Consider the following 16,633-nt stretch of genomic DNA (forward strand, 5'->3'; position numbering starts at 1 on the left):
CTAAGTATTAGCGCATTTATCAACACAATCGACAACCAGAACAACAAAAAAAACAACACGTTTAATATATTAAAACAATTCTTATGCAACATCCATGGTAAGAGAAAACCACATATCTTAAGAGGCTTTTGTATTAAACATATAAACATAACCATAAAACTAATTCATAATTAATTTATATACAAATTGGTTGGCACACGCATTTCGTTTACGTTTATAGTTTAGCTTTTACCACAATCTAAACAAAATGTATTTTATTTATTTTAGTTTTTAAACATATTTTTTCCACGTTTTTTTTTTTTTGTAACTATTGTGTGTTTGAGCGAAGCTAAATTAATTAATTGACTGATAGCTTAACCTTATATAGCAAGATTTTCGAATTACAGAATATGATATGCACACCCTTGTATACTTTATATATAGATATATCTTATATATATATTGTATACCTATGAGTACACATATTTTATGAGTAATTGTTAATTAAATGTGTTTCAAAACTTAAATCAAACTGCGTTTTTAATCGCTCTCATCGGACTCCACAAATATGTCATTCGCGCGCTGATATCGCGCCTGTGTTATCTTCAAATTGGCCAATTTTCGCTTATCCATGGACCGCGGGGCATTCTTCGCCAGCGGCTCGCTGCTGCCCAGGCCGGTGGTGCCCTCGTTGGCCACCACATTGATCTGTTGGAAAAAAAAAACATAAATAATGGATAACATTTTGATTGGCATTCGACTTACAGGCGTTAAGAGGCCCTGATTGCTTTTGCCCAGCGTCTCGCCCTTTTGCCAGCCCAGTTGGCTGAGCATTTTGAAGCCCTTGTTGGAACTGGCTATCTCACTGTAATCGAACAAACGAATTAAACTCATCCCACACAGCAGGTATATACGCCTCAGCTTACGTGTGCACACACGCCACCTCCGTTTTCTCCTTGTCCGTGCTGCTGCCCACTTTGATGCGTCGCTGGGCACTGCGATCATTATAATTTGGATTCGGATTGACGCTCACCTCCACGAATTCTAAAGAGAATATTTAAGTAAGGCCCGTTTACACTCACTAAACACACTCACTTTCATTCTCTAAGCCGTATTTCTTTTGCAGCTTCTTCAGCTGCTCCTTGTGTGTTAATACATTAACGCTGGCTGTCGCGGTTGCTGCTGCCGGCGCTGGCGTCTCAATGAGCAAGCCGGGCTCACATAACCCGCACGTGCTGTTGCCCTCGTGCACGTGACACAATAGCTTTGTCTGGCCAATGCCCAAGACACTACCATGCATGAGATCCAGCGTCTCACTGGCGGCCTTCGATTCCGACATGCGCACGCCGTTCAAGACGGTGCCGTTACGCGAACCCAGATCCCGACATTTGTAGATGGCCTGCTTGGTATCGTAGTGAAAGTTCAGATGGCACTTGCTGACATTCACATCCGGTATGATGACATCGTGTGCGCCCTCACGGCCCAGCGTGCCGCCTTTATAGGTAATCAAATGAAGGCTGCCCACCGTCAATTCCGGCACATTGGTCTCCTGCACAATGATGCGTAGCGAGGGCGGATACTTCTTGGCAATGTCTGTGCAAATGGGGAGGGGTAGTTAGGCAAACATTAGTATCAATCCAATTGATAGTCAACAATATAAAATGATCAGTAAAAAGAAAACGCGAATTTCTTTAAACACCTTGAAAGCGACTGTTGGCTTTGAACAACGGGACGCCGCTGCTGTCACAGTCGCTGTTGCTGCTGGTTTTGTCCTCGACGCTGGAATCGGAGTTGGAGCTGCTCGTCGATTGCGACAGTTCACCGTCTTCAACATCAAGAGATTTTCGGGCACGATTGCGACTGGCCTTCTTATCAACGGAGTCATCATCATCATCATTATCATCATGGCTGTTGCGTTCTTTGTGTCGCTTTTTGGACTTGTGACGATGCTCCTTCTGCTTTTTCTTATGCTTCCGTTTGGCCTTGCGTTTGCTACGCGCCGCACGCTCGCGCAGCTTTTGCTTTTCCGCTTTGATTTGCTGCAGTGTCGCCTTGTCTGTGATAACGCCACCAAATTCATCAAACTCGACATCATCGTCCGCGTTGTCATCCTCCAGCTGCTCGCCGCCTGTTTCGTCCTTTGCCGCAGTACTGTTCGCCTGAAACCAGTGAAAAGAAAAGAAATCCGCGTTTTTATCGAACATTCTGATGCTCAGCTCTTACCTAATGCATTGCTACGCATTCGGTCTATGCTTAGTTTGCGAAAACGTGCTAACAGGCTACTATTATCGAGGCGCTCGCCCGGCGCCACACACTTGCATTAACGGAGGAAGGAGGAAGAGAAATGTCATCAATTTAATCAGTCAGGTCTCACATCTAGCTTCTCATACACACTCACCTGCACCTGAGCCTGCGAGTGAAACTCGTACGAATCTTTTGCCTGATCGTAGCTATAATAACAGCCCGTATTGCCGTCATAGTAAAGCCCGTATTCCTGTTACATAGAGAGTATTATTTAGTTTGTCATTGCTTTAGCAGGGGCGTGGTTGTAGGTCCATCATTCGCGATAACCTCTAAAAGTCACCAAGCGCTAGGCACATACAACTGCACGGCCCGGCACGGCAAGGCACAGCACGTCATAAAGATTACGTTGTTGTAAATTACTTACCGCATTGTAGTAGTAGCCCGTCTTGGGATCGTAGTACATGCCCGATGTCGGTTCATAGACAAAATTATTCAAGTTCTCTGCATGCTTGGCCGCCTGACGCATCTCATCCACAAAACTGAAGGCATCTGTTGGAGAAACTGCAAATTGTATGCTTGAATATTATTTTTTTTTTTTTATGTCTTTACGTAAAATTTACAATCACTATTTAAGTCCAAAGCCAACTTATCGCCTATTTACCATCTGCCTGTCCCTAATGTCAACCTGTTTACATCATGTTGTGCCCCTCAACTGAAACCGGGAACTGGCGCTAATCTCCCAAGCATTAGTTCGAGGCACCACAATTGACGCGCACTTGGCGCCTATTTATATATATATGTTTTTTTTTTTTTTTAATTTTTTGCAATAGCTCAAATAATAAAATAATTAAGATTAAAACGCAACGGATGTAGCGATCAATCTTGTAAACGAAGGTGTTCGTGTGTAAAAGTTGATACCATCCAATAAAGTCAAATGAACCCAAGCTATTTTTTTTAAATAGCTCTTATCTATACCTAAATATATACTATTTGTATGATTTTATGAGTTTTGTTAGGTCATCGGGTTGTCTAAATTCTGAATAGTGTATAAATTGTAATTACTGAATTGGACAACGAGAATGAAAAGTTTGGGATAGATTATAAACCAAAACAGTGGAGACTGAGAGATTAGAACGAAATGAAAATAAAATAATACTTAAATATTCTTTTGTGATTAATATTTTTCATGGCCTATAATTTTCAGTTGAAGTCATCTGAAGAACTCGACATTTTTTAAAATATTTTTCATATTCTATAGAGCTTTCTCTAAAACGAAAGAACTATAAAATGTACTACAATTAAATATGCTGGCAGGCACAACTTATAATTTTGTTCTGATTAGCTGATGTTAAGCACAAGTTTCGTATTTCTATTAGGTTTCAGCAGATTTAGTTGGGTGTTTTCATTTCATATATTTCCTATTGATGCGGAGGGAGATAGCTCAGTTGTTACTACGACTGGGCGAATGCAATGCGAATTTTGTGCTAACTCTTATCAGGTGCGGCGCAAGCTGACGATGGCGTCGCCATTGGCAGGTGATGGTTAGTCTGGTTAGTCGTTACACATTATTCGAGCCAGGCGGTTGGAACAAAAGAAGCAACAGCTAATCAGAGCAAAAATGGTCGATGTGGAAATACGTGAACTTATGCAACCCTTTGTGCTGAGCGATTATCAGGTGCAAGAAGTGTACAGTCGTTTCTGTCTCGAGATCGCCAAGGGTTTGCGGCGCACCACACATGAGCAGGCCAGCACAAAATGCTTTCCCACATATGTGCAGGATTTGCCAACGGGCGATGAGATGGGCAAGTATCTGGCTCTTGATTTGGGCGGTACCAATTTCCGGGTGCTGCTCGTTACGCTCAAAGGTCATCACGAGGCGACGGTCGAGTCACAGATTTATGCTGTGCCCAAGGATCTTATGGTCGGGCCGGGCGTGGAGCTCTTCGATCACATAGCCGAATGTCTGGCCAAGTTTGTGGCAAAGCACGACATGCACAATGCCTATCTGCCGCTCGGTTTCACGTTTTCGTTCCCCTGCATACAGATGGGTCTCAGGGAGGCCAAACTGACGCGCTGGACCAAGGGCTTTAACTGTCCCGGCGTCGAGGGTGAGGATGTGGGTTTGATGTTGCACGATGCCATTCAAAGACGCGGCGATGCGGAAATTGCAGTCGTTGCCTTACTTAATGACACCACCGGCACGCTTATGTCCTGCGCCCATCGCAATCCCGATTGCCGTGTGGGCGTGATTGTGGGCACTGGCTGCAATGCCTGCTATGTGGAGCATGTGGATAATGTGGACCTGCTAGATACGGAGTTTAAGCGCATCCAGAAACAGGTCATTGTTAATGTGGAGTGGGGCGCCTTTGGTGATCATGGACAGCTGGAATTTGTACGCACCGACTACGATCGTGAGGTGGACAGAAAATCAATTAACCGATCCGAACAGCTGTTCGAGAAAATGACATCGGGCATGTATTTGGGTGAACTGGTGCGTCTTGTATTGTTGCGCGCGCTCGAGCGGAATAAAATTTTCAAGCTGAACACAAAACGCGCAGCGTTCGTTGCTGTGCTACAAAAGAATGTGGATATCTTTGAAACCAAATACATATCCGAAGTCGAAGCCGACTCGTTTCCAGAGTTTCCCAACACAAGACGCATCGTGAAGCAGCTGTTCGGAGTGGAAAAGGCCACCGTTGAGGATTGCCAGAAGCTCAAATACATTTGCGAGTGTGTGACCAAGCGCGCTGCCACCTTCGTGGCCATTGGCATAAGTGGCCTCATCAATAAGATCATTGATCGCAGAGTGGTGGTAGGCATAGATGGCTCTGTGTATCGCTATCATCCAAAATTCGATGGTTACATCAGGGAAATGATGCAGAAACTGGTCAAGCCAGGCAAGGAGTTCGATATTATGCTGTCAGAGGATGGGTCGGGACGTGGCGCAGCGCTTGTTGCCGCCGTGGCCAGCAAAACAAAGTGAACGGCAGCCAAAGTTAGCAAATCGGTCAACAAATATGTTATTGTAGAATTTAATAGCATTAATAAATTGTTCTCTTTTTACACTCACGTTCCTTTACGGCCTGGGCCTCCTCTCCATTTGCATCGGAATGGCCATTGGCCGCTTGAGTGTTTTTTTCACCGCAACTTATTGATTCCTTGTTCATCTGCAATTGGGTTTGGTTTATATTTTAGTTCGTTAAAAACTAGCTCGATTACTGAGACTCACGAATTGTTTTAGCTTTTGTTTATATGATGCGATCTTGGTGTCGTATTTCCTAATAATGCTATGCAACTTTTCTATGTACGCGTAAAGCTGTTTTTGCTCCAGGGCCTCCACATCCTCCATAGATTTCAGCTCTATGTAATCGTGAGCCGAAGCCTCCTCGGCGGATGCTTGGGCGGCATCTGGAGCCGTTGCTGACATTGTTTATACCTTATTTCGCAGCTTTCGCTTGTTAACGTCTTTTACTTTAATGACTTGTTTTATTTTCATTGTCTAAGCAACTTTTTTACAAGCTGTTCACTTGGGCAGCGTCTTTTTTTCCGCAAGGAACTTTTCCACCGGTTGGTTGGCAATGTTTTTTCTTCTGCAGTGCTGGCTAATGTTCTGTTTTTGGTTTTAGCGATGGGCGATATTTCTCGAATCAGAGCTGCCAGAAAATATCGGTCAATATATTCGAACACAGGAAATCCCAAATTTATACAGAGCGATATATAGTCTTATATATAATTTAGCATATTAATATTCTCAATATTTCATATGCCTGGCAAAACTCAATAAAATTATGAGCATATCAAGGTAGTTGCGTGCCAAGCACAAACGATATTTACCCAAACCGTTACAAGTACAAGTATTCAAAAGTAGTTGTTTACTAGTTTCAAAAGTTAAAGCGACATAAGAATACGATAGATCGATGCTCCGATGTTTTTTTCTCACGTCTCTAGAAAGAAGCTAATAAACTAAAATAAAAAATCTGTTTTTCTGTACAAGTTATATCATTAAGAATGTGGAACAGAAGTGTTTCGTCAATTTATATTGTTTTTGTGTTGCTTGTGCTAATTCAAAATGGTGATTTTCGGGCCTACGAAGACGTTGCAGTTATTGAAACTGCTGCTGCAGCCGTGCTAAACGGTGCAGCAATCACAGCCCATCACGAAAAGCGTAGAAATAATGCACGCTCAATGATTTGCTACTGCGATGGCAGCTGCCCGAATAATGTAAGTAACGGCACCTGCGAGACTCGGCCGGGTGGCAGTTGCTTCAGTGCCGTTGAGGAGGTATACGATGAGATAACTGGCACCTACGAGGAGGAGCGCACTTTTGGCTGCATGCCGCCCGAGGAGAACGGTGGCTTATTGATGTGTAAAGTGGCGGTTGTGCCGCACATTCATGGCAAGAATATTGCCTGCTGCGAAGATAAAGATTTCTGCAATCGTGAGCTGCAGCCCGAATTCATGCCGAAGATGACCACAGCTGCGCCCGAATTGCCCGTAAGCAGTGAATCTGTGCACACTCTGGCCCTGTTCGCCTCCATCATTGTGAGCATGTCCGTTTTTATTGTGGTGCTCTTTATACTTTGTCTGGTCTATAAGCGCCGCGAGAAGCTGCGCAAACAGCCCGGCCTCATAAACTCCATGTGCAACTCGCAAATCTCACAGCTGGTGGAACAAAGTTCTGGATCAGGATCCGGTTTACCGCTGCTGGTGCAGCGTACAATTGCCAAGCAGATTCAGATGGTGCGTCTGGTGGGCAAGGGTCGCTACGGCGAGGTGTGGCTGGCAAAATGGCGCGACGAGCGTGTTGCCGTGAAGACCTTCTTTACCACTGAGGAAGCATCCTGGTTTCGTGAAACGGAAATATACCAAACGGTCCTTATGCGACACGAGAATATTTTGGGCTTCATTGCCGCCGATATAAAGGGTAACGGAAGCTGGACACAAATGCTCTTGATCACCGACTACCATGAGATGGGCAGCCTGCACGACTACTTGTCCACATCGGTGATCAATCCACAGAAACTACAGCTGCTGGCCTTTTCGCTTGCCTCCGGCTTGGCCCATCTGCACGACGAGATCTTTGGTACGCCGGGCAAGCCGGCCATTGCGCACAGGGACGTTAAGAGCAAGAATATACTAGTGAAGCGCAACGGACAGTGCGCCATTGCTGACTTTGGACTAGCCGTTAAATATATCTCGGAGCTGGATGAGATACACATTGCACAGAATACGCGTGTGGGCACCCGCCGCTATATGGCACCGGAGGTGCTCAGCCAGACACTCAATCCGCAACAATTCGAAGAATTTAAACGCGCCGACATGTACTCCGTGGGCCTGGTACTATGGGAGATTGCCAGACGTTGCTATACGCCAATTTCGGGCACCAAGACGACCACCTGCGAGGACTACGCGTTGCCCTATCATGATGTGGTGCCCTCCGATCCCACCTTTGATGATATGCATGCCGTTGTGTGCGCCAAGGGCTACCGACCGCCGATACCGCTGCGCTGGCAGGAGGATGATGTGCTTGCCACCGTCTCTAAAATTATGCAGGAGTGCTGGCATCCGAATCCAACGGTGCGTCTCACCGCGTTGCGTGTAAAGAAAACGCTAGGTCGTCTCGAAGCGGACTGCCTCATCGATGTGCCCATGAAGATTGTCTAGATCTTTTGTCTAGCCACTGGCGCACCTTTATTCTTATTCAATAGTTTGTTAGTTCGCTGTAGTCCCTACAGGTTTGACCTAAGTTGCATTTATATAATCACCAACTTGTTTCCGTTTAAATCGTTTCTTTTTTTGTCCATTCGCGTGTAAGAAAATTGGTTCACTTTATAGCATCCAATTTGGTTTGGTTTTTCGATATAGAATTTGTGCCTACTTGTAATCACATTAAGAGCCGTACTGATTGTATGTTAGACTAAGTTCATTTGTTGTTAGTTTATCGATAAGGCCGTAGATAATCATTGGTTTGAAAATGCTTTAACTATTTGAGAAATCTTTTTGATACAATACTATATTCACGTTCAATCTGTCCACACAATCGATGATGGGCCCAAACGAAATGTATGTGTAGATTTTTTTTTTTCTGTGCCAGCTTGTGTATACTTTTGGGGTATAACTATAAAATTAACTAGGCTAAGTTGACAAGCATCTAACCTAATGAATGGTTTTTGTGAATTTGTAGTGCGAGTAAACGTGGCAAGTTCCAAAATATTTGTAAACAAGTTATAAGTCCTTGCCCACAGTGCAAGGTAATGCTGCCTTATGTAAAATGTAGACTAGCGTAAATACATTTAGTATGTAGAAAGAAATGCCGGCAAACAATTTGTCCAGCGTAGTTTTTAGCGGCTGCTTCAATTAGAATAGATACCATATACATACATACATATAGGGAATATACATTTAGATCTAAGTTATATGTTTGACTTGTGGAAAGATATTTGAAGGTGCAACATTTAAAAACGTTTCAATTATATTAACCTTTAACTCTTTGTTTATGTATGCTTAGTGTCCAACTATGGCGTACACACGTTCTTGAAGTTATATTTTGGCATTAACAACTTAGCTTTAAGAGCAACTTTATGGATTTTACTTGATTTGTTTTCGTTGTACGCAACCGAAGTTGTATCTTCAATCAATTTAATTACGATTTTTATTTACAAATAATTATAATAAACAATAATTTCCTTCAAATGGGGTCAACTTTCTGCCTTTAGCTGATTTTTTGGTTCGTCTTCCAGCGGCTCACGTGCTTTCTCTGCCTTCAGTTCCGCATTTGTGCTTGGGCTAATCTTGGCTTTGGCACCCTTACGCTGTGGAATAGTTTCGAGAATCGCTTGCGTCCAATCCTGCCCAGCTGCGACACGTGTTAGCAGCTCGAATACATGGAAAGTGCTGAGCACGGAACGTGTCTTCATATCCACGTGTTCGCTGAGTGGCAGGCGTGCCGTCCTAAGTCCAGCACTTGTGGCGCGTTGATGACACAGACCCTTCAAATGGTTGTGATCGACAAGGCCGCCAATCACATACGTATGCCCGGGCTGTGGATGCTCCAGAACCGTATCCGATTCGCAGGTTAAGTAGACCAGCTGCTTCTGGTCGAATAGTTCTGTGTGCGTGCGATCAAAGTGGTAGTCCACGTGCCAGTTCTCCCAGCCGTCATTCTTCTTAAAGCATTCGTGAATGTGTCCCTCGCGCTTAATGCCCGTAAAGTGCAAACGTAGCGGCTGTGCTGCACGTCGATTGATCGTATAGATCCGCAGACATTGCTTCACACACTTGGCAATATCTCGCTCCTGCATCAGGTCATCGTAGTCCAAATCGATTGCCACGCTGATCGCATCGGCAGAGCTCTGACTACTGGTTGCCGATAGCTGACGCCGTTTCAGCTCCTTGCGTGAGGGTCCCGCACTAAGCGGCAGCCCATTGGCCTTGGCCACAGCCTTTTTCTCCTTTCGGCGCTCGCGCTCTTTCTGGCGACGCAACTTTCGCAGTTCCAGCATTTCGGCCAGCTTCCGTTGCTTCTTCAACTGGTTCTTGCTAAGAGGTGTGCAAGGCGTGGTGCCGGGGCAGCTATCTAGTGTAATCTCCGCAGGCTGCTCTGGCCCGTTAATATCCATCTTTATTATTTTTTTAATTAAAACTAAATATCAACATATGCGATTGCTCGCCAGAGCATGTTTCAACCGATTTGGTTCATTGAACCAGACTGATTTCGGAACTAGTTTCGCAACACTCACTGATAAGTTCATCTTGGCTATTCAGCCCTGATATAAACAAACTTTAAGGGCTACCGAAAGTATGGCCATTATGGTCACTTTCGGCGAAAAAGTCTAGCTCAAGAAACATATTGTTAAAACATAATGTATCAGCCACCTTTGCCGCCTCCACAGGAGTTTCCCACGCAACCTCCGCCACCGCCTCCCCCACCACCAGCTAAAACAAAGGACCTGTTGCCGCCCGGCTTGAAAACCGAAGCCCCACCTGGCACTAATGATCCGACTGTGTCACCTCCGGGCACCTTTGACTACGTGCAGCAATTTTCGAGTGTGAATAATCCCTACCACACTCAAAGTTCTTCCACAAATTACTTTAAATACGCTGGACCGGCTTATGCGCCATACGCTGCAGGACCACCGCCACCGTACGCAGCCCCATATTCATATGACAGCTTCTCATACAAGGAGGGTTACGGACATACAAACTACCATCAGCCGGCTGGCTCATATGACTATGAGGCATACGGAAAGAGTTCCTACTCATACAAGTATCAGGAACGATATGACTACACCCCAAACTATCGACCGCCCAATCAAAGATACGCGAACTACAACAATGCCAGCTACCAGGGGAACTACGGTGGCTACAATTACGGCAATCGCTACGAACCACGCTACTATAATCCACGACAAATGCGTGCTGGCTTCCCTCCTGCGCCCGGGCGCACCAATTTTAAGGGCGTGTCCATGCGCGATTGGAGCGAATCGGCGTCGAATCCGCCAAAGCTGGAAACGGAACGTGATCGCCTTTTGCGTCAATGGTGCTCCAACTATTGTGAAAAGCCAGAGGATTATATTAAGAAAATGAACGCATTAAGCGAGGCAGAAGTGCCAGCCGAGTCCTGGGTACGTTCTTCGCCCGCTGAGCTCTACTACGAACGCACCAAGACCGAGCATGAGGTTAAGGCCAAGACACGTCTGCATAAATTGTGCGCTCTGTTCGATGATGAGCTCCTTCAACGCGCTGACCGTGTGCGCCAGACCTTGCCCGTTTATGTACCGCCTGCGAGGAAATCGCGACGACGTGCATGCAAGCACAAGCACAAGTCGGAGGCGTGCTCCTCCAGTTCTGATTCCGACTCGGATGAGGATGCGTTCAAAATTGAGCAGGACTGCTGCATGGAAGAGTTGTCGTGCAAGGTGCAGCATCCGCAGCGGGTACATCCCGATCTATGGCACAACGACGCCGGCGAGATGAACGATGGTCCGCTGTGCCGCTGCTCGGCCAAGTCGCGACGCATTGGCATACGGCACGGCATCTATCCCGGTGAAAAGGGCTATCCGTTGTGCGATAAGGATACAAATAATGCGGCTAGCCTCTACCATTATCGCATTACCATATCGCCGCCCACAAACTTTCTGACAAAGACACCGACTATTATCAAGCACGATGAGCATGAGTTCCTTTTCGAGGGCTTCTCTTTACTCTCCCATGTGCGGCTTACCGATCTACCTGTCTGTAAGGTGATACGCTTTAACATTGAGTACACTATTGAGTACGACGAGGAGAAGATGCCGGAGAACTTTACCATACGCGAATTGGATTTGTTTTGTGAGTGTGCTTCTTATAACTTTAGTTATCTCGGAGTTTGATAGTTGACTTTTATGTTTCAGTTAAATATCTTTTCCATGAGCTGCTGGAGCTGGTTGACTTCAATCTGATACCAAACGGCGCCATAAATGGCGAAGAATCCTGTCCAGCCTTTCATTTCTTGCCGCGCTTTGTGCGCGAGCTTCCCGACAACGGCAAAGAAGTGCTTGCCATGTGCGAGGTGCTCAAGTATCTACTGGATAATTCAGCCGAGCTGGTGGAGCGTCAACAATTGCTGCACCTAAATCAAATCAGTCAGCATGAGTGGCAAAAATACGTGGACTTCATCAAGGGCATGCTGGTGACCAAGCCTGGGTATAAGCCTTGTTCGCTGCGCGTCGATCAACTGGATCGCAACAATTCAGATTTGCCAGAGTGCTTGGATCGGGAGACAGGCATCTCGCATCCGGCGATTGTACACTTTGGCATTCGGCCACCGCAACTAAGTTATGCGGGCAATCCTGAGTATCAAAAGGCATGGCGTGAATATGTTAAATTTCGTCATCTAATGGCCAACATGTCGAAGCCATCGTTCAAAGACAAACGCAAGCTGGAGGACAAGGAGCAGCGACTGCAGGAGATGCGCACGCAAGGACGCATGAAGCGTAACATTACCGTGGCCATCAGCTCCGAGGGCTTCTATCGCACGGGCATTATGTGCGACATTGTGCAGCATGCGATGCTCATACCGGTGCTCACTGGCCATTTGCGGTTTCACAAGTCTCTGGATTTGCTGGAGGAGAGCATTGGCTATAAGTTCAAGAATCGTTATTTGCTTCAACTGGCATTGACACATCCATCCTACAAGGAGAACTATGGCACTAATCCGGATCATGCACGCAATTCGCTTACGAATTGCGGAATACGACAGCCGGAATACGGCGATCGAAAGATACACTATATGAACACACGCAAGCGTGGCATTAATACGCTGGTCAGCATAATGTCACGGTTTGGCAAGGATCACGAGACCGTTTCGAATATTACGCATAACGAACGCCTGGAATTTCTTGGCGATGCTGTTGTCGAGTTTCTGAGCTCCATACATTTGTTTTTCATGTTTCCGGAGTTGGAGGAGGGCGGCCTGGCCACTTACCGCGCGGCTATTGTTCAGAATCAGCACCTGGCTTTGCTGGCAAAAAAATTACAGCTCGAGGAATTCATGCTGTATGCTCACGGCTCCGATCTGTGTCATGAGCTCGAGCTACGTCATGCCATGGCCAATTGTTTTGAGGCCCTAATGGGCGCTCTACTCCTAGATGGTGGCATCAAAGTGGCCGATGAAGTGTTTACCGATGCGCTGTTTCGGCAGGACGAGAAGCTGTTGAAAATATGGAAAAATCTGCCGGAGCATCCACTGCAGGAACAGGAACCGCTCGGCGATCGTAGCTGCATTGATTCGTATCGTGTCCTCAAGGATCTGACCAAATTTGAAGATTCCATTGGCATTAAGTTTAAGCATATTCGTTTGCTGGCACGTGCCTTTACCGATCGCTCAATTGGCTTTACCCACTTGACGCTTGGTTCCAATCAACGACTAGAGTTTCTCGGCGATACTGTGTTGCAATTGATTTGCTCGGAATATTTATACCGTCATTTTCCGGAGCATCATGAGGGTCATTTATCCCTGCTTCGCTCCTCACTCGTCAACAATCGCACTCAGGCCGTTGTCTGCGATGATTTGGGAATGCCTAAGTACGCCGTCTATGCCAATCCTAAGGCCGACTTGAAGACCAAAGATCGTGCTGATCTGCTGGAAGCCTTCTTGGGCGCTTTGTATGTCGACAAGGGACTGCTCTATTGCGAACAGTTCTGCCATGTCTGCCTCTTCCCACGCCTGCAGCTGTTCATTATGAATCAGGACTGGAACGATCCCAAGTCAAAGCTGCAACAGTGCTGTCTCACATTGCGCACTATGGATGGCGGCGAGCCTGATATACCCTACTACAAGGTGGTCGAGGCTAGCGGACCCACAAATACGCGCGTGTACAAAGTGGCTGTTTATTTCCGCTCCAAGCGTTTGGCCACAGCCAGCGGCTCATCCATTCAACAGGCAGAGATGAATGCGGCTAAGCAAGCGCTGGAAAACTCGCGGGATTTGTTTCCTCAGCTGGACCATCAAAAGCGTGTCATTGCCAAGAGCATTAAGAAACAGACAGGCAGCGAAATGGATACCGATGCCGATAAGCCCCAAGACGATAAGGCCAAGAAGCCTAAATATGCGCCGCCACTTGAGGATGAGTCACACTTGCCCAAACAATATCGCATGCATGAGAATATATCCAGCGACGAGTTGCCTGAAGATGATGACGATGACAATGTTGCTACTAATAGACCCACTTGTAAGTACAATATCGATGACATAGTAGTGTATCTTTAGTTAAATTCGATCCTTTCCAATTTAAGCGCCAGTTCAAATTTCAAGGAGAGCAAGTAGCAGCAGCAGCAATAGTGATACCGACAGCTCCAGTACACCGCCAAAGCGACGGCCTCGACTACAGGAAGCTTCGATTTCTCCAGTATCCTCGTCATCTTTATAATTGTAAATTTGTTAGCTTGTAACTAGTCCATTTATGATAAATATAGCAAAAGCGATCTTAGCACAGTGTCCTTCGAGTTGTGGTAAGTTTGATTGCACTAAGTTCAATTTTATTGAACGATTGCATTTGCAAATCACGCGCGATAACTAAATCGAAAATAACAAAAGTAAAAAAAAATGAAGTAATTGTTGGGGAAGATTGTAAATTTTAACAAAATCAAATAGATTTGAATGGCTATGGTACAAAATGCAATACGAATTCAACAACGTATTAATTCGGGTAGCTTAGCTTTACTTAAAGAGCGATAAACGGCGACCAAGCGAGCGCCCGCTGCTATTGAGTGCGCTTGTTATGTCTGTCATCTCAGGCAAATTCTGAATGTCTCCGCGCGCAGCTACTGACGGTACTGAGCCGAGCAGTCTTTGTGCCACGCGTTGAATGTCGGCAGCTGTTACTTTTTCTGAAATATTTATGACATTTATATATTTATAGCAATTGATGTGTGTATATATTTGCATACCAATCTCCTTTATGAAGTGTTCGGGGCGCTTGCGATAACCCGTGACCAGCACTTGGCGGCCCACATCTTCGAACACAACTGGCCTGGACTCCAGATTCATCAACAGCATAGACTGCAGTTGGATTTTGGAACGCATTAATTCTTCGTTGCCGGGCTCGGCGCTCATGTTCATAAGTTCACGCGTGAGCACCTCGACCATGTCGCGCATGTGCTGTGGTGGCGCACTGCCGTGTATACAGAAAAGTCCAGTGTCCACATAGGCATGATTATACGCTGTGGCACTGTACATCCAATGGTAACGGTTTAAGACTTTCGTGTATAGACGTGAGTACATGCCCTTGCCAGGGCCACCGGCGGAGAATGAACCACCGCCGCCCATCATAATGTTGAGCACGCACAATGGCACAAAGTCCGAATCTTGATGGGAACAGCCCTCAAAGCCGAGTACAACGTGCGCCAGTTCAGGCAGCCCAGCTGCCGCATAAATGGGAATTTCGCAATGCTCCTATTCAAGTTTACAAGATTAATTGTGCAATTCCCCATGTTAAGGTATCATTGCTTACTTTAACTATGCCGCCCGTGTACTGTGCTACTGACGTGTCCACTTGATTGGGAGCCACGTTTGTCAATTCTTCATTCATCCAAATTGCTTCATTTTCGACAAAGTATTTTCTTACGTGCTCCACCAGCTCTTCGTGATCCACCTATAGAAAAGCAAAAAGGTATGCAATAGCATTCTTATAATTGATGCCCTCGCGGCTAAACTTACGCCAACACCAGCAATGACCATGCGATCCGGAGAGTGATGATATTTTAAATAGTTCATTAAGACGTTGCGATCAATGCTGTCTAGATTCTGTGGCGGGCATAGTTTTGGTAATCCTAGTGTATTGTCTCTGTAAGCGGCAGCGTGAATCATGTCCATGAGTATTGGTTCCTGCTCGGGTCGCATTCCGAGCGTCTCCAACTCAAAGCTGACAGCACGACGCGCTAAGTTGACTTCTTGTTCGCTTAGCGTGGGCCGCAAAGTTACATCAGCCAGCAAACGTGTAACGGACTCAAGAGCACGGCTGTCAATGCTGGCCGCATATATAAGGGTATCTCGGGAACTTTGGCAATCACAAATACCGCCGTTCTTTTCCAACTCTTTGAGTATTGCATCCTTGTTAGGAAAGTTAACTGTTGACTGTGAATTGACGAGGAGTATAATTCAATAAGTACAAAGATATAAAACTATTTGGGGGGGATACACTTACATTGAACGCAAGCTTCTCAAGAAAATGTGATACGCCACTAGGGTACGCTACTTCGTAGCGTGGTCCAGAGTCCAGCACCAGACCCACAGTACAGAATTGTCCATAACGCGGCTCCGAGGCAATGCGCAGACCATTAATTAATGTTGTAACCTTTGTGGAGGCGCTCTCAACCAACGGGTTTGCATAAATGGCCTCCGGCAAGTTTGGCAGCGGTTCGGTTAGTGGCGGCAGATGCGTAACAATTTCTTTGGATGGCTTATTTACCTTGTGCGGGCCACCGTCTTTGCTTCGCACGCGCCCGGTGATTTGACCAATTCCGGTACCACTGCCAATTTCATCACCACCGACAGTGGTTACTTTTGTGGCGAAGCGCCGTGGAAATCTAATTGAATAATTATGAAATGCATTATTTTTACCGGGTTTTTGTACAACCATGCTAACACACACGATTCTTACGTGCGCCAAGAATTTTTTAGCATTTGCAGCATACTGAAGCTTCTCACGTTCATGATTTGCAGGTGATTTGGGTCTGGCCTTGAGCGTTTTCAACTATATTTACAATTTCAAATGTTGAATTTTGCTGCGTTCAAGAAATCTGTTTCAAAGACATACTTTTGAAGAAAAAATATATTCTTCTTCTTTCCTACTGTCAATCCTAAATGTCATATGGAACTCAGAGCTCATGGTTGTATTTTCATATATATCGATATATTAATCGTAAAAAT

General features: G+C 45.7%; 6 protein-coding genes across 8 annotated transcripts; 3 read left to right on the forward strand and 3 right to left on the reverse strand.

The window, feature by feature from the left end:
* Positions 1-60: 60 nt before the first annotated feature.
* On the reverse strand, positions 61-5,829 carry LOC6636474 (angiogenic factor with G patch and FHA domains 1). Of its 3 annotated transcripts, none has more exons than XM_015168377.3 (9): positions 5,453-5,829; positions 5,294-5,390; positions 2,648-2,784; positions 2,378-2,473; positions 2,203-2,293; positions 1,075-1,572; positions 906-1,023; positions 745-844; positions 61-687 (listed from the first exon to the last, which is right to left on the reverse strand). In XM_015168377.3, exons 1-9 carry the CDS (start codon positions 5,648-5,650, stop codon positions 520-522), a joined length of 1,503 nt encoding a protein of 500 aa, XP_015023863.1. In that variant the 5' UTR covers positions 5,651-5,829; the 3' UTR covers positions 61-519. The 3 variants fall into 3 exon arrangements, with proteins under 3 accessions (XP_015023863.1, XP_002059923.1, XP_015023864.1); XM_002059887.4 differs by lacking the exon at positions 2,203-2,293 and adding an exon at positions 1,679-2,138 and having other exon boundaries at positions 5,453-5,827; XM_015168378.3 differs by lacking the exons at positions 2,203-2,293; positions 5,294-5,390; positions 5,453-5,829 and adding exons at positions 1,679-2,138; positions 2,885-2,923.
* Positions 3,787-5,292, forward strand: Hex-C (Hexokinase C). The gene has a single exon (XM_002059888.4). The coding sequence runs from the start codon at positions 3,842-3,844 to the stop codon at positions 5,204-5,206; it is 1,365 nt and encodes a 454-aa protein (XP_002059924.1). The 5' UTR covers positions 3,787-3,841; the 3' UTR covers positions 5,207-5,292.
* Positions 5,830-6,152: 323 nt separating the features above from the next.
* On the forward strand, positions 6,153-8,916 carry tkv (serine/threonine receptor kinase thickveins). Its single transcript, XM_002059889.4, has one exon. The coding sequence runs from the start codon at positions 6,232-6,234 to the stop codon at positions 7,885-7,887; it is 1,656 nt and encodes a 551-aa protein (XP_002059925.1). The 5' UTR covers positions 6,153-6,231; the 3' UTR covers positions 7,888-8,916.
* On the reverse strand, positions 8,262-9,933 carry LOC6636327 (tRNA methyltransferase 10 homolog A). Its single transcript, XM_002059890.4, has one exon. It carries the CDS (start codon positions 9,840-9,842, stop codon positions 8,922-8,924), a length of 921 nt encoding a protein of 306 aa, XP_002059926.1. The 5' UTR covers positions 9,843-9,933; the 3' UTR covers positions 8,262-8,921.
* A 70-nt stretch (positions 9,934-10,003) lies between these two features.
* drosha (ribonuclease 3 drosha) lies at positions 10,004-14,192 on the forward strand. The gene is made up of 3 exons (XM_002059891.4): positions 10,004-11,553; positions 11,616-13,934; positions 13,999-14,192. Exons 1-3 carry the CDS (start codon positions 10,086-10,088, stop codon positions 14,130-14,132), a joined length of 3,921 nt encoding a protein of 1,306 aa, XP_002059927.1. The 5' UTR covers positions 10,004-10,085; the 3' UTR covers positions 14,133-14,192.
* Positions 11,616-16,550, reverse strand: LOC6636329 (mitochondrial-processing peptidase subunit alpha). Its single transcript, XM_002059892.4, has 6 exons — positions 16,365-16,550; positions 15,909-16,290; positions 15,422-15,838; positions 15,216-15,356; positions 14,653-15,157; positions 11,616-14,592 (listed from the first exon to the last, which is right to left on the reverse strand). Exons 1-6 carry the CDS (start codon positions 16,415-16,417, stop codon positions 14,423-14,425), a joined length of 1,668 nt encoding a protein of 555 aa, XP_002059928.3. The 5' UTR covers positions 16,418-16,550; the 3' UTR covers positions 11,616-14,422.
* Between the last annotated feature and the right edge of the window lie 83 nt (positions 16,551-16,633).

Source organism: Drosophila virilis, chromosome 5, assembly GCF_030788295.1.
Source record: "Drosophila virilis strain 15010-1051.87 chromosome 5, Dvir_AGI_RSII-ME, whole genome shotgun sequence".
NCBI lineage: Eukaryota > Metazoa > Arthropoda > Insecta > Diptera > Drosophilidae > Drosophila > Drosophila virilis.